The sequence below is a fragment of the Squalius cephalus genome (genome assembly GCF_949319135.1).
Source record: "Squalius cephalus genome assembly, chromosome: 15".
Lineage (NCBI taxonomy): Eukaryota > Metazoa > Chordata > Actinopteri > Cypriniformes > Leuciscidae > Squalius > Squalius cephalus.
The window spans coordinates 20,990,460-21,007,246 of record NC_137136.1 but is presented as its reverse complement, the minus strand read 5'-3'; the positions used below and the strand labels follow the sequence as shown (position 1 = coordinate 21,007,246).

At 38.2% G+C, this 16,787-nt stretch overlaps 1 protein-coding gene and 1 long non-coding RNA gene across 2 annotated transcripts; both read left to right on the top strand.

Moving 5' to 3' along the window:
• The first annotated feature begins 530 nt into the window (after positions 1-530).
• Positions 531-1,557, top strand: LOC307172820. The gene is made up of 2 exons (XR_013823771.1): positions 531-1,025; positions 1,211-1,557. It is a non-coding gene; the product is annotated as an uncharacterized lncRNA (long non-coding RNA).
• A 9,846-nt stretch (positions 1,558-11,403) lies between these two features.
• crabp2a (cellular retinoic acid binding protein 2, a) lies at positions 11,404-16,380 on the top strand. Its single transcript, XM_079895478.1, has 4 exons — positions 11,404-11,861; positions 14,368-14,546; positions 14,865-14,981; positions 15,088-16,380. Exons 1-4 carry the CDS (start codon positions 11,780-11,782, stop codon positions 15,136-15,138), a joined length of 429 nt encoding a protein of 142 aa, XP_079751604.1. The 5' UTR covers positions 11,404-11,779; the 3' UTR covers positions 15,139-16,380.
• The last annotated feature ends 407 nt before the right edge of the window (positions 16,381-16,787 follow it).

Genomic DNA, 16,787 nt, shown 5'->3' with positions numbered 1-16,787 from the left:
GCGCTTTGTTAAGTGTCAGACGTGAAGCTAAAGAATTGAAGTCTTGCACAGACACAGAAAATAGTCTTTCTATCCAAGAAAAACTCATTTAAAAGCAGTTGTTCATTTCAAGAGGTTTACCAACGGGTACGTTTAGGGTTGGCTAGCCTATATCAATTAAATTTATACAATTAAACAACTAAATCATTAATTCAGATAGAGAATTGAATAGTAAGTGCTATAAAATAGTATAAACTGCAAAAAAAAAAAAAAAAAAAAAAAAAAAAAATCAGAATGTCAGAAGTCAGTAGCCTATGTCAGAATTGTCGAAAAAAAACTTGTATTCAAATTTGTTTAAACTGTCTTTATATACCAATACATAATTAAAATGCAAGTACTCTGAAATAGAGAGTATAAAAAATTGAGTGACTCTAGTGTATTTAATCTTCAATAAACACAGCTCATTAATTCCATTCACTCCCACCTAAAAATGGGTGCGCGACTGCGCGCACGTGGGCAGAGCCAGTAATAGCTGCGGTAGTCATGGCGACGGAGAGTGACAGTCGCGCAAGCCAATCACTTGTTTCGTCCCGGTAGGAATTAATGAGCTGTGTTTTTTGAAGATTAAATACACTATAGTCACTCAATTTTTATACTCTCTTTTTCAAAGTACTTACATTTTAATTATGTATTGGTATATAAAGACAGTTTAAGCCAATTTGAAAAAAAGTTCTTTAGACAATTCTTACCTACCCAACCTTTAATATCCAAATAATAGAGTATAGCTAAACTATAATTTCTAATCTGCCGAAAAAAGACAATGAGTCAACCTATGGCTCACAATCATAACTGAGGGAGCTGATGGTTGACGTGTCATAACAAGATTCAGGCTTTTGGTCATACACTTGGAGATTGAAACTCAAAGAGAGAAATAGCTCCACACTAGATGGAAAAAAAAAAGATATAAGAAAGAAGAAAGAGACTGTCCACCGGAGGGCTTCGCAAACGTAGACACCAACACGTAGGTGTAGGTCTGCAACATTTCGGTAAGTAAGCCTAATCATTAATCCAATGCTCAGTTTGCTTTTAAGGGAGTGAACCACACGCGTTCCACAGACCCCAGCAGAGCTGTGGTTAGCATGCTATTTTTAGATGACTATATAGGGACCACTTAGGAACTGACTGCTAAGCGTAATAGTTTTGAGAAACATCTACTTTTTTCTCTCTTTAGGTCTTCAAAATGTTTCCTTTTTTTGTATTTTTGGCATTTGTTTTGCCTCAAAGTCACTCGGTGGATCCAAACTCTAAGCCTTGTATGCCTGCGAAGTACAACAACGCCCATAATGTTTTCCTCAAGCGCCATATTCCTGATGGGGTGCCAAAAACGTGGGACCAAAACGCGTGGGAATCTTTCCTGAGGAAAATTCAAACGTGCAAAAGACCGACGCAGTCGTTTTTCCGTGCCAGCGAGAAACAGCGGGTGGAAAATGTGTGTACTAAAGCTGGGGGCAAGACCATGTCCGGTAACCTGTGTATCAGTAAAGAAAAATTCTCCTTCGTAACGGTGCGGATCGATATCACTGAAGGCGCGTGTGGGATCAGAAACATGCGCAATGAAACCAAACACATCATCCTCGCTTGTGAAGAGATAGGAGATGCCTGTCAACCGGTCCATTTTGAAGGAAACCCAGAAAGCAGAACGCCAAGCAATAACCAGCTGGACTGCGGGGCTAAGGGGAGCTCGGGGACTAAAACTACCGTGATAAACGTACTTTCTTTTCTGTGTACTTTGGTAGTGATGGTTTACATTTTGTAAGACTCAGAAAGTATGTTTTTAGTGCTACACATATAAAGACCTAAAAAGGCATCCTTTGTTGTAGCCTATTTATATATTTTTTTTGTGTGTTAATTTCTTATGATAAAAAGGTTTAAAACATATTATATGGTTAATAATTGTGCATAAAAATAATAAATGAAGTACTTTTAAATCGACTGTAATTGAAGTTGTTGCCACAAACGACTGAACTGCATAACAATATTTGTCTCGGATGGATCTTAGACGCTCTTCCTCTTCTTCTTCTTCTTTAAATGTTTGGCCATGCAGCTGAAAGACACTGGTAAAGAAAGAAAAAAGAAGTAGCCTATAGCCTACTAAACCTAATTTCATTCACGAAAACTGGTAGCTATTGCACAATAAGGTAAATTTGCTATGGGTTTTTAGAATTGTGGGTTTAGACTGGTTCATGTTTTGTTCTACGACAGAAATTATAGGCTACACATTAATACCTCGAATAAGAATTTTTGTAACAAAAGGACTAGCCACAGGGATGTGAGTGTGCCTGTCGAATCTGTAGCGAATTATAAGCATATTATCATATTTTTGTTCATAAATAAAAACGCTTTTAAAAAAAAAATGACCTGGCAAATTTTTTTTTCTAATTTCTGTCTTTTAAGGTTTTTGTGAAACAGGTGGTTTTTCTGTTAGGAAGTTAAGGTTGAACAGAAACCATAACTGAGACGACCGAGGTGAGAGAAAAAAACATAAAAAATGCAGAAGTGATATGTTGTGGTATTGGGGAATGTAATTTAAAATATAATTGGGTCATACTCATGAATCTTTGATATCAGGTCAACGTGAGATGGAGGACTGTTAGCCAATAACACATTTGTGACAAACAAACAAAATGTAACACTGTAATTCAGGTCTTAATTGATCCTCACCTCTTCTTTCATTTGAAATCTGGCTGCTGCATGGTGCAATGTGAATTGTTTGTTTCACTCAGAAATCTTGAACAAGAAGTCTTGTTATTATTTCATATTTGCCGCCAGAGGGCTCTTATGCTCCGTGTAGGCTATTAGGCTACTCAACAAACTGAACAAATTGATTCAGAACCTGAACAAAACGCAAGTAAAAAAAAAAAAAAAAAAAAAAAATTAATTATCCATACAGATTTAGCTTGAGCAGGATATACTTTACAAGCAATTACAGCAGTTGAGTTGTACTAACAGTTGTGAAAGTAGGCTACTGATCTGCAACAGACTCGGTTCTTGTCAGCTAAGGGTGTTTTTTTTTTTTTGTATATAGCCTTTACTAGGCCTTCATCAAACTTCTCAACACACAGCCCACATCAGATTGTTTATAATCAATGCATAAATCACAAAAAATTAAATAAGATAAAATAAAATAAACCCAGATTAATACTATCTGTGTCTAAATTCTGATTGGGTAAGGCAGACACTGCAAACTCCCTCTGTAAAGACGGATTTTGTTACCATCCACAAGATGACACTAGTGCTCAAATTTAATCGCACAGCACAAGACAGATTTTCCCCATTCACATTAGCAGTCTTCCCTTTTTTCCCTGAATAAAATTTCCTTACAAGGTCATTATTAAGATTGCTCGACTGATGGCAACAGGGTGAGACTTATATCTAGTACCCTTAGGACTATTATGAATTTTAACCTCAATGCTATTTTTTATGTTTTTAAAGTGTTATCATGTGCAATTTCTGTGCCCCTTCCATAAGCAAACATAATTGCAAAAATGATTCCTTGCATTTAAAATATGCACTCCCTATTAGGCTGTAGCATGCAAACAACTGCATATGATACGACGTCCAAATACGCAGTATTCATGAAACAAGCAAACAATGACTGACTGCATTTGCTAAGATTCTGATCTCATAATCCACAGGAGCTGAGGAGCCACCAGGTATTACAGACCTCCTTCAGTTAGGCTGCTCGGGATGCTCAAACAAACAAAGCAATGTTTTTCTAGCACCACAGCGCCACAGTATTAACACTTTTTCTGGGAAATCAAGGAAAAAAATACAGCACCTTTAACCTCTTCTCCACCTCCACTCATTAAATCACTTCCCTGGGCTCTCCATGTGCAGTTATTGTAATGTGGTACAGGAATCTGGCCTTTCTTTACAAGCATTCCACATTTCCACCCTTTTTCTTTCTCCCATTGACTCTCAAGAATCATTGAGACTCAGACACAATGTTACTGTACATTTTATTCACTGAGATACATTTGATGCATTATATCCTTAGCACGCACCAGTCTTCAAGAGAGCTCCCTGTTCATTCCCTTTGAGACTCCACTGAACAACTATAAATCATGCCTTAAGCTCTGGCAAGCTGGCACTAACTTCAGTCAATAGGTCATGACACAATTATGACATTAGGCAAATCAATACATGCACACACCAGGCAGAGCCAGTAAATGTAACAAACAATTGGTTTTGAGGAGAAAGGAGGAAAGAATGAACTGAAAGAATGAGTGAAGAGTGAAAGGCAGGGGTGGCAGTAGGGTAGAAAAGGGTGGAGTGTTGGAAACCGGGCTTGCACTTAAATTGAACTTTTATAGCCACAGAAAAACAAGAAAATAAGAGGTTTGTACATAAACTAAGGTGAGAGGCTGGGAAAAGCCTCTTGCTTTTCTTCCCATGTCGGTTTCTATAATTATAGTTATAATTTTATTGTCATATTACGCTACTTATTACATATTACTTATTACTTTTTAATGCCTACTTATTACTATAAGGATTATGGTGAGCTATAAACGTAACTATGAACAAACACATACAGATAAAGAGTTGGTTGTACATGTAAGAGCAATGATGAACTGACTCGAATCTTGCAGATCAATAAGTGAGTCAAGATTCAGTGCTGATTCGGTATCTATTCAGACTTTTAAGGAAATAATTCATTAAAATAATTGATTCATAAGACTTGTTTGTTCATTAACTGCACCGATAAACCTTTACATACTCTTTAGATGACTGAAAGATGTGGGTGGAAGAGTTCATTTATACAGCATTTTGGATCTAAACGAAGGCACGAGGACTCATAATAAAATATCAGACTCAGAAATCCCCCACTTAGAGAGACAGAAAGAAAGAGAGGAACAGATCTACCATACATTATAATTAAATTTAATGAACTCAGTTCAACTGCCTGTTTTATTGGCATTAGTGACCAAACATGTTTTAGCTAAGGTCCTATGATTCATGGACTCTTTCACTACTGTAGGTTATTGAACATCCCTGTTTGTTCTTTCTGCATTGTTCTAATATAAAAATGGCTTTCAATCTGACTTTTAACCTTCAGACTAAAACCAACTGGGAAAAATAAACAAGAAACAAATGCTTTGGCACAGAAAGCGGCTAACCTGGATGCCTGGTGGGTAAGGAACAAGCTTTTTCATTTCAAGTGCCAGTTGTAACGCACACACTTACCGCAGCCTCAGATGACTGAGGTTTGTTGAGGTAAAAGAGTTCATTTTATACAGCATTTTGGATCACATTTAACAAACAAAACTGGAGAACATTCACTCTGGTATGTTGGATTCTGAAATGCCCCTTTTCAGAACAAGGGGAAGAAACAGCCTGATAGTAATTGGTGTCATCGGACACCAAGATCAAAGGTCGGGTCAAGTTCAGTGCTTGAGTGGCTGTGGTTTGCAAGAAGTGTGACCAAGAAGAAGGTGAACAACATTAACAAGACAATCAGCGTGTGTGTTTGAGCTGAGAGTTTTATTCAGATGGAAACAGGATGGAGAACCAAAGACAGTAGGAAGTGATTTAAAAGATAAGAAGCCAGCCAATAATGTGTAGACGAATGTTTGGCTATTGCCTCACCAGTCCGAGACTGATTTGACTGTAGGGTATAGAGACTTAATGATTAGAGGGAGAGAGAGGATGTGTGTGTGTGTGTGTGTGTGTGTGTGTGTGTGTGTGTGTGTGTGTGTGTGTGTGTGTGTGTGTGTGTGTGTGTGTGTGTGTAAGAGAGACAGAATAAAGGAGGAGGGAAGGGGGAGATGGAAAGTGGAACAGTTTGATAATGAGCAAAGGGTGGACTGAGAGAGAATGAACAACACATGGTGTGGAAAAAAGGGAGGAACATGATGTAGTATATAGAAGGAGAAAGAAAAAGTAACAGCTTGATTGAAGAAATCGTGTGGTTCATGTTAAATTTCAGTTGGTATTAATGAATACGTAAGAGGTAATGAGTCAAAGTAAATTAAAAAGTCAGACATGATCTACTTCTTCACCAAAATTAATTTAGCTTCATCCACACTATAAATCGGCCCTTTGTCGGATGCATGTGTGAGTGTTTGTGTGAGCAAGACCGAAAGAGTATAAAAAATTACCATTTTTAATGTTGATGACGTATTAAGTTAAGAAAGAATAGAAAATATTTTTTTCTTTTTTTTTTAAATCTTTAAAATTAAATCTTTCAAGATATAATGAATGTTTAAGTTGTTGTGGAGTAACATTATAACATTTTACAACCTGAACTAACCTTGTCTTGACATAAAAAGTGAAAATGAAGTGAACATTTTAATTTTAAGGGAGCTATTGATCTTTACACAAAACTATGAGGTCCAATTTTATTGCATTATTATATATATATATATATATATATATATATATATATATAGTACACACACAATTATATTGTATGTTATTATATAATTATATTGTAATTAGGCTATATACAATTTAGAGAATAAGGTTTTCCCTTTAAGAATTGTTTTCCCTTATTATTATGTGGACAATTGTTTCACCCAGACATTTTTTATAATTTATGCCCTTTCAAAAATATAAAAATTAATTTTAATGCAAAAATGTAAGATATGTTCATCGTAGAAGGTGTTTCCAAGTATTTGAATGTGAATAGCCTTTTTAATGTATTCATGAATAAATGAATTGGACGAAAACATATGAGCATCACTGACCTATTTGTCAGTCAGTGTGTGTGTGCGTGTGTGTGCAGGTTTGGCTACACTTGTGAGAGTCAAATGTTCTCACAAACAGTGAAATAAGTCGAGAATCAACTTGTGTGGACTTTTGAAGTGGTCTTCACTACTTGAAAGGCTGTTTAGCTTTCAAACCAATAATGTTGACAGGACGGCGTGAGGTTTTTAGGGTTTTGGAAACACCGTAGAAAAATCATTGTGTCTGTATGATGCCTTTTATAACATAATGAAACCAACATACAGTATGAGTTTGGCGTCATGGATGAGAGAAGGTGCAATTGCATGTGGTGTTCCAGGCGGTGCAAGCATGTAAACCGATGTGCTGGTGGCATGTGTTTGGGGTTATGTGAGTCCCCGGAGTGAGTATCACTTACCCTGCTGAGCTCTTGGCAAGACGAGTGAAAAGCAGAAAGAGAGAGAGGAAGAGAGGGAGGGAAAGTGAGAGAAATGTAAAATGAAACCCTAATTCCTCTTTCAAAGCGCACAGAAATATTTATGCCCTCATTGCCAGGCACCTCTCCTTATTCCCTTCAACTCTCTCTCTATCTCTATCTCTCTCTCTGTCTTATTTGTCTCTCATCCCTTTCTCCATCTTTGTCATTCCCTGTTGGGCTTTGATCTCTTTCTCTCACATATTCTTTCCTTTTTTCACCAGGCCCGAACAAAGTAATAAAAAATGACCTAAGCACAAAAGAACAAAGATAAGTGGGTGGGAATGAAAACGGGTAAGGCGAAGAGGGGGGAAAGGGGGATGAGAATAGAAAAGAAGAGCGTGAGGGTGTTCGGTGTCAAGGGCCACCCAGGACAGGCAAGATATTGTAAATGTTAACCAGGAAACAACAATTGAAATGCTTTGCTAATTTCCCATTTCACCTGTTTTCAAATCACCAGTTTGTCCTCAGGTCAAAGTGTGTTTCCTATGCAAGAATGCTTTTATCTTTGAACATTTTTTTTGATGGTGGGCACAACCCACTAAGTGTCTTGACTGGGGTATTTATATACCATTGATAACTCTTCTTTCTACCTTACAGGCCTGCAGCTAACAAGTCATTTACAAAGCAGAGACAGCAGTGGATGCCGTAGAGGGGAGATTAGAACAGCGATAAGATGACAAATAGCTCCATTGATATGAGAGTGTAATGACTATCGTCTGTGTTGTTGTACGAAGAGGAGCATGTGTGGACATGAAGCTATTGTGTGAACACAATCGGCAAGGTGTGTGATGTGTGACGCATCGCCTCGCGCTATCTCTGTCAAGTGCTTGTAATACAAGCGTCGCGCTTTGTACACATTCAGTGAGCGACCCCAGCGCTACATTCCTATGTGAAAGGGAGAAGTAAGTCCTACAATAAGAAACAACTTCGTGTGGGATGTTTAAAACTAATAATCGTAAAACTGAAGCGTGTGGGGGGGCTGTGAGTAGAAAGTATTTTGAAGCGTGCGATTGAGTGATTCGGTGTTGCCAGATCTCGCAAGAAAAAGCAGTTTGGTTTATGAATCAGGAAAGGTAAATTGCTTAAATTCGCCGATCAAAATAGTAAGAAATATATATAGTTTATCAAAGCTAGGCCAAATTGTGACAAATAATACAAATTTTTTTTTTTTAATAATTAAAAATAATTATCCTTTTACAAAAAATCATTTTAAAATATTTTACAAAAACAATTGGACATTTAAAGGTAGGGTAGGCAATTTTCGGAGAGGCTAGTAATAGCGAGCTAGCTTTGAAAGCATAAGATCCCACCCTCCCTTCAGAGCGTCTCCAACGCTCCAGAGCTCCTTCAAAACACATGAACATATACAGCAGGGAGCAAACAAAAGCGTCACGAGAAACGGGGTTAGCTACCTATGTCTCAAAGCACATAACATTACAATAATAATTAACGTAAATTACTGAAAGATCACTGACCTGTACCACCTGACAGCTGCAGATTAATTTCAGCATTGATAGTGTTGCCACTGAAACGCATAATTTCGATTGACGAACCGCTCCGAGTTTAACGTCACTCTTCCCAATTACAGTAGGTAGTAACGCTGCATTCACACGGGGCGTCTACATTAACACTTCTCATTTACTTTGAATGGGTGTAGTCATGCGTTGCTGAACTGAATTGTGGGTTCCATTGCATCCCACTGACGTTGCTCATGGCAAAAGTTGAACAAATTTCAACTTTTCAAGCGCCAACGCGGCCGTCAGCCAATCAGATCGCCTATGCAAATACCATTGTGCAGACACTAGCCAATTGCGTTCACGCAACACCGGAAAAGTAATGTGATTGATTGTTGTTACTATGGCGGTTGGGTCAGCACCAAGCTTCAGGCACGCCCTCCGTCAAGCGTCGGCGCCCCATGTGAATGCAGCATTATGCCGTGAACGCAGTATAAGCTGGTTGTTTAGGTTCAGGAGGAACTGTAAAAGGTGGCTGCTGTTTCGGTTGCAGTGCTCAGTGACTGAAGTCTGTCTAACTCTGCATTGCATGAAACTCACTGATGACGTGTGATGTCTGGGCGAGCAGGGTGCGCAGAGTTATGGAAATACATACGTTGACAGGCAGGAACGAATGCAATGATTGGACGAACATTGTATGGTCCTACGCCTTCCACAGATGATAAGTAGGCCTAATACATATCATTTAGATAGAGCACTTAACTTAGTTATTGCTATCAGGAAGTGAAGAGACTTTCAACCAGCATAACAAAAAAAATCACCTAGTCTGCCTTTAATTAATTAGCCTATAAATGTATACCTATTATAAATTATTTATTTATTATTAATAAATAATTCTATACATCTATGGTTGGTGACTTATACTGGCATTGCATATAGAGTGCATGGGGTCTTGGGGATATTGAAAAGCTGCTATTAGTGGTCATACTTTATTGTCAAATAAGCACCAGCAATTCCTCGAAACATTACTGTAGATAAGACCAATAACTCACCCGCGACTGTCCATTTTTTGTTAACCACTTAAAAAAAAAAAAAAAAGTTTATAATAAGAAGACATGGCAACACTGGAGTGACTGCAAAACGCGAGCGGTCTATTCTGTCACCCGGGTTACCCGCACATTAAAATCTGCAGTTCGCTGTGGCTCGGAAGACCATCCATCAAAAGTAAATGGTTAACGGCTTCTTTGTACGACTCACATTCATCATCCAGTCTCTATGGCGCACGTCTTCATTAGAGACCCAAACTTCGCCTCTCCACCTTTTACCAAGCCCCTACCCCCCATATGCTCAGCTCTTTTCTTCCGGGAAACAGCAGGGGTGAGGGGAGACTATAAAGACCCTCGGGGACACTGCTGCAACCTCCTGGCCTCTGCCAGGTCACCTTTTGTGCCTGCGTAATTCTCTTCCCTCGCGTTCTCTTGCTCCCGTCAGGATCTCTGGAATTTCCACCTCCCTCAGAGGACCCTCCATGTCTCCCTCAGCCCCAAACGGGGAAGACGGTAACCACAACGGAGGCAGATTCAGTTACAGGAGCTTTGAGTGTGCGTTGATTTAGATAACCGCGGGAATGGACAAGAGGGACTGAACTTGACAGAGCTCTGTTTTAACAATCAGTCTGACAAATTGCCCTGTATGTTTATGCGCATATGTGTGTCCTACTTGTACACAGCTTGCACAGAGAGAGACATGCACACTACATTCTATATGTTAATTGTGTCTCTTGTTGAACGCTTATTCTATTCTATTCTATTCTATTCTATTCTATTCTATTCTATTCTATTCCTACAGCTTATATGATAGTATTATTATTATTAATATTAAATGGAAAACAAACATGCCAATAAAGTAGCTACTTGAGAAATAGCAGGGCGTAACAACACCACCAATAATTTCGTCTATTAGGCTACGTCAGTCAGTGGGTCCCAAATTTCACCAATATTTTTATATATTATATATTTTTAATATTTTGTAGTCTATATAACATAGGCCTATTTGTATAAGTAAATCCCCATTTTATTTATTTTATTGATTACGTTGTCACTTTTTATTTTGAGTGTTTGCCTACCATGGAGTGCAACTAAAACGGTTTATAAATAAAAAAATAAAAAAATAAAAAAATAAATAATAATAAATAAGATAAAGAATGTAAAAAAAAGTTTAGTTAAATAAATAAATAACGTTAGATAACAACAAATGATAAAAAATAGTTATATAATTAAAAATAATAAAATTAAAATAAATAAATAAGTAAATTACTAAATTAATTAATATAACAGTACAATGCTATAATGATTAGGGCAAATTAATAGAAACTAAATATTTTCCAAATAATATTTAGACATAATATTTTTTTTCACAGTATAAATTTATAGGCTATAGAGGCCTTTTAAATCTTAGGATGGGGGGACCCTCGCACGACTCGAGGACGATCAGGTCCGCGGCATCTAAAAGATTGAAATAGATCCTTTGGCACGATTGTGAATAGCCTATGCCAGTAAAATAGGAATAAAAATAAAGTTTTCAATGTACAATAATAAACAAAGTCGTATTCATTTAAAGATTTAAGGAAAACTGTGCAAATAAATAAATAGGCTGCATAAAAATGAGCTTTAATGGGCGTTTTCAAGTGCGCACATGTTTCCAGCGGGGCGTGGTGCGGGCGGGACAAAATCATCTCGAAGTATCATTGGCGCCTTGATTTGACAGGGCAAATAGAGGGTGGGGTTTCTCAAAAAAGGGGTGTGTGCGCTCACAGATTAAGCGTGATAACTGGCCCAAATTTTAGGTTCAACCTATTCACCACAAGCCATAACGTTTGGAAGAACTGAATGAAAGTCTTAGACGGGTAGAAAAAGGCACCCACCGATTGACATCTTCAGTTTATCTAGTCAACGGCAGAAGACAGAGAGAGCAATAGAAGGGTAGAGGAAGGAGAAAAATCATTTTAACTTTAGCAGTGGGAACACTGCTTTCAGAATCAAAGTTGCAGGTACTTTTAGAGGGTGTCAGGATCAAGGACCGTCACTCAGCCACACACCAGAGAGAATAATAGTGGGATACACTTTAAGGCTCGACAGAACGCACGATGGATCGCAAAATCCCCGATTTTGCTGGTACCTGGAAAATGAAAAGCTCAGAGAACTTCGAGGAGCTTCTCAAAGCACTGGGTAAGTGTTTATCATGATGCCGGCGAGCGCGCAGAGAGAGAGAGAGAGAGAGAGAGAGAGAGAGCGCAAATCCTATATGGATTGCGCTACAGACCAACACATTCATTACCTCTCTTGTGTGTGAATGCAAACCGCTTTAATATTTATCTCGTAAAACTAGACCTACCAGTATCTGTTTTTATGCAACTTGTTACTACTTATTTAATACGTATTATTTAGGCTACTAATTATATTCCAATAGTGCGTTATTAGAAACTCATAGCCTAAATATTATTAGACACTATTCATTTTTTTAAATAGTTTTAATAAAACTAGTCAGGTTAAAAGCAATTGGCGCTTATATTTGACAGTGCTGAGCTTATTTCACTTAATTTCCTTGAGCAATATGATACTGTCCTGACTGGTGCTTTAAAGATCCATTCGCTATCCTTTGCGTTTTTGTGCAGGATAGAAAAACACCTCGCGCTCTCAATTTGTGGGTGCGTAAATATGTGTGTTTGGAGAAGTCGGTTCACTTGCTGTATTTCTCGGCCAACTCGGAAAATTCTTTTTTAAATGCTTACCATTGCTCAAGCCAGAATCCAAGTTTGTCTGTGGGTTCCCAAAATTTGACTGACGTCCGATTTAATGAGGGCACCCCTCTTCAACAGTCTGTGTTGAACAAAAGAAGCAGATTCCCTAAGAAGGGAGAGTGGGTCCTTCATGTCACCATTCAAAAGAATGATGAAATGAAGCAGACAGGTTAAAGAGGGCGGAGAAGGAGCACAATAGAGAGGGAGTCCCGCTGCTTCTGACATGGGAACATGATGTATTACCAGTACATGAATACGAAAAACTGCAGGAGATGAGATCTGCAGCCACACGAACTTCTGAGGACAAATGTCACCGAATATGCATGGAATGTGGAATGAGCTTTGCAACTTGTTTCAATGTTTTGCACAGACACACATGCACATAACTCTTAAATTCACACGCAGTAAAATTATTTTTCAACACACAAATGTTCCTGTGCACAGCTGGGCCCGACCTGTCGCCACACCCTGTCATCCACCCTCCTCCATCTCCTGTCCTCATCTTCATCCCTCTATTCTGAAATGCTTCCTTTGACCTTTAACCTATGACACTGACCCTGACCGTCTGACTCCTAGCATATTTTCTCGGTTAGTTGTGGAGTTTGAAACGGGGCTTGATCTGACAGGAGTCAGTCTAACTTTATTAGCTAATGTGTTTTTTTTACAAGGTTTTGCCTGCCTCAGTAAATTGTAGATAGGTTTAGATTGATGTTTTCTTGTGTTTATCACACAAATTGTGAATGTATGTGTGTGTGTGTTAATGGATTCTGCTAAAAGTCATTGGAGTAATTGACAATGTTTCCGAGTCTCTGCCTGAATGTGTCTAAATTTTGGCCTCCATCTTGTCTGCCTTCATGTGTATATATTTACCCTTGGTGACAGGTGGGAATGTGTGTGAGGTGAGTAGTGTGAAATTCTACTCGATGCACAGAGGGGCACACACACACACACACACACAACACACACACACACACACACACAGAGAGAGAGAGAGACTGGCCTCTTTAGCTGTCTTTTCCCACACTTGAATACCCCTTTTCTATGTCTTTGTTGCCTTTCTTGCTTCTTTTTCTTCTCTTGTCAGTAATCTTGCCCTCCCTCAACTGTGCCATGCTTTTTTTTTTTTTTCATTGTTGCCTCTGCCCTTCCCTACTTCCACACTGTGCTCTATCCATTTCCTGTCAGGAAGGTTTAATAGATTACAGCATCCCCTGTGGCTGGTTGAATAACTTCCCCCTTTCAATGAGTTCACCCTCCTACACACACACACACACACAGCAAGAGTGAGCATTCTCCAAAAAACTTACCAAATATTCAGCTTTTTTCTTGGTTATAGTTTTTTCTTAAAGGGATAGTTCACCCAAAAATGTATGAATTTCTTTCTTCTACTAAACACAAAAGAAGATATTTTGAAGAGGATGGGAAAAAAATACTATAGAAGTCAATGGGGTCCCTCAGCTATTTGGTTACCGACATTCTTTAAAATATCTTTTGTGTTCAGCAAAAGAAAGAAATTCATTCTGGATATTGGTGACTATTAAATTGGTATATTAATTAAATTGGTATATTAATGTAACATTTAAATATGTGTTAAATTTGTTGTGATTGTAGAATATCAGGCCATCTTTATATGTTAACATCATTGAAAGACTATGTACGGGTAGTACTGTGTGGATTACAATGCTTTTTCATTTTCATTTTTATGGGCACCTGACCTCATCTTGTCAAATTGCTTTCCCAATATATGTGGGATTATATCAGGTGATGTCATCAGACATTGTCGGCAGAGAGCGCAGATCTATGGAGCACGGCCAGTCTTAATAACATCGCTCTCAAAAACTCTATAAATGAAGACTTTCCCATAGCTTTTTTGGACGCCAGAGTACTCGCTGTTCTTCAAGAGATTGTTCTGATGTGCATGTGTGTTTTGTCAGGTGTGAACGTGATGCTGCGTAAGATTGCGGTCGCAGCAGCGTCAAAGCCATCCGTGGAGATTACGCAGGACGGAGAGACACTTTCAATCAAGACCTCCACCTCTGTGAGGACCACCCATGTCACCTTCACAGTTGGACAGGAGTTTAATGAGGCCACTGTGGATGGACGTCCCTGCACGGTATATACACACCCATATAAAAACACTTCAAACGTCATCCTACATTTGTCGATCTGTGTTTTCCTATTCCAAAATGTTCAAAAAAACAAGAACCATATGAAAGGTCTGTGTTTGTAATCTGATGTGGACTCAATCACACCCTCCATCTCAGAGGAGCTATCAAACTCAACACACACCCTTTCTCTGGAACTCACATTCTCATGGGCACTGATCTGTTTCTCAATCGTTCTGTCTCTCTTTTACAGTCACACATTAAAACAGAACAAAGAAAAGACTGAAATCTGCCTTTACATATTTGTCTGTCTCTGTTTCTCTTAGAGCTTTCCTTGCTGGGAAACAGACAGCAAAATTAGCTGTGAACAGACTTTGCAGAAGGGTGAGGGTCCAAAAACCTCATGGACCAGGGAGATAACCAACGACGGCGAACTGATTCTGGTAAGATTCATTCCTGTTATTAAGTGTTATCCTTGTGATTCTTGAACACTCATTGGTCTTCGATCATATTTTTCATTTTAATAGTCTTTTTTCCTGTTTTTTGCAGACAATGACCGCAGATGATGTGGTGTGCACAAGAGTTTATATCAGAGAGTGAAAGTATGAGGAAAAAGGAAGAATATCCATCCAGATCACTCTCTTTCCTCATTAACCATTGACTGTGATTTTATATCATCTACTTCCTTTCTCCCTCATCTCTTCTTTCATGCTTTTTTTGTTGACAATGTATTTGAATAATACATGACAGAGCCATGCAAATAATTGATGAAAGGTTCCAGAAATCCAAGCAAAGAGTTTTTTTTTAACTGGGCCCTGATTGGTCATTTAACAAATACATCATTTGTGCTCAAAAGCACTTTTGAGGGTTGGTCTGCACATAGATGAAGACCTGGATAACTAAAGCTTGAAAATCAGCCTTTGCAAGACAGTCCATAATCACCATTGTAAAAATCTCAGAAAAGGTGCAGTCATATTTATCATAAATCGCCGAACTTTCACAAAACAAAATTGAGAATTTTCCCCATTCAATTTCCGCAACGGATTCAACTGACAGTGTTAACCAGCATAAATGACTTGTGTGAGCTATGCTTCATATATCATCACACTAATGGCAATAGACAATGGACTTTTCTTTTGCCTGCAAAATTTCGTGAATGTAACCGTACATCAATGTACGATATTCCCTCTGAACATGTTATGTTTGTAGTTTAGTCCATCAGTTTTTTTTATTTTCTCAGTTGACCTTTTGCTTAGCTCCGTCTTAAAATGTTACTGACCAATCCTAACTTACCAACTGTTGCAGGCCTCCATTTTCTCAGACAGGCTTTTACTCTCTAACTCTATGGAGAATCTGTCTTTGGATAGCTTTTAAATTCAATTTTATGGTTTGATTCAGTTAATTGTGAGAAGTGTATGCCTTCATTCTGATTTGCTGTGGCCAGAGTTTATACGTTACAGCATAATTGAACAATTTGTTTAAAGAAAAATGGCTGATAAACTGCTTTTCCAACTTCAAGTCATTCCAGCCCAAGAAAGGACAATATTCAATCTATTAAAATCCTGCCGTTCATGGACATCTCCAGTTCATTCCTATGTGACGTTCTGTAAATCTTGTCTGAATTAGCAACAGTTCCAAAGGGGGCGGAGCTAAGCAAATGTTCAATTGTGATTAGAAACCCCTGAATCTTCAATCCCAACCTACTCTTTTCCTCTTTATTTTTGTATATATTTTAATAAAAGCTGAATCTGAATTTTCATCCAATTTTTATTTTTATGTATAAACAATTTCAGCAATCATTACTTATTTCTGTGCATGGACAATAAAGGTTACTGCCGAGAGTATGTGTCTTTCTGCCATTCAGTAGCATTTATCCACACAGAAGCTTAGTGGTGGTCCCATGATGCCAATGGAATGAATGTTCGTTGATTTGATTTTAAAATAAGAAGAAATTAAAGAAATCACATTGAACTTTATAATAAACCCTCACTCTTTCTCACTCTCTTTTCTCACTCAGACATACTGCTGGGTTCACATCTTATTTTAGTATTTCTGCCAGCTGGCTGTAACTAGAATAACTTGTCTGTCCCTCTCCACCCCTTCGTCTCTCCCTGATTTTTCCATCTCAGTCTTTCTTTCTCATCATTATCACACTGTCTCTGGTTCCTGTCTTTCAGCTCTCTGTTTTGCAAGACCCTACACTTTTAATTCACTAACCACTGTTCAAGTGAATGGAATGTAAATGTAAT

Bases quoted from the DNA above. Each gene is read 5' to 3' on its own strand.
- crabp2a (XM_079895478.1), top strand. From the start codon at position 11,780: ATGGATCGCAAAATCCCCGATTTTGCTGGTACCTGGAAAATGAAAAGC. The intron at 14,547-14,864 runs GTATATACACAC...TGTTTCTCTTAG, and splicing joins TGGATGGACGTCCCTGCACG to AGCTTTCCTTGCTGGGAAAC. The intron at 14,982-15,087 runs GTAAGATTCATT...TGTTTTTTGCAG, and splicing joins ACGACGGCGAACTGATTCTG to ACAATGACCGCAGATGATGT.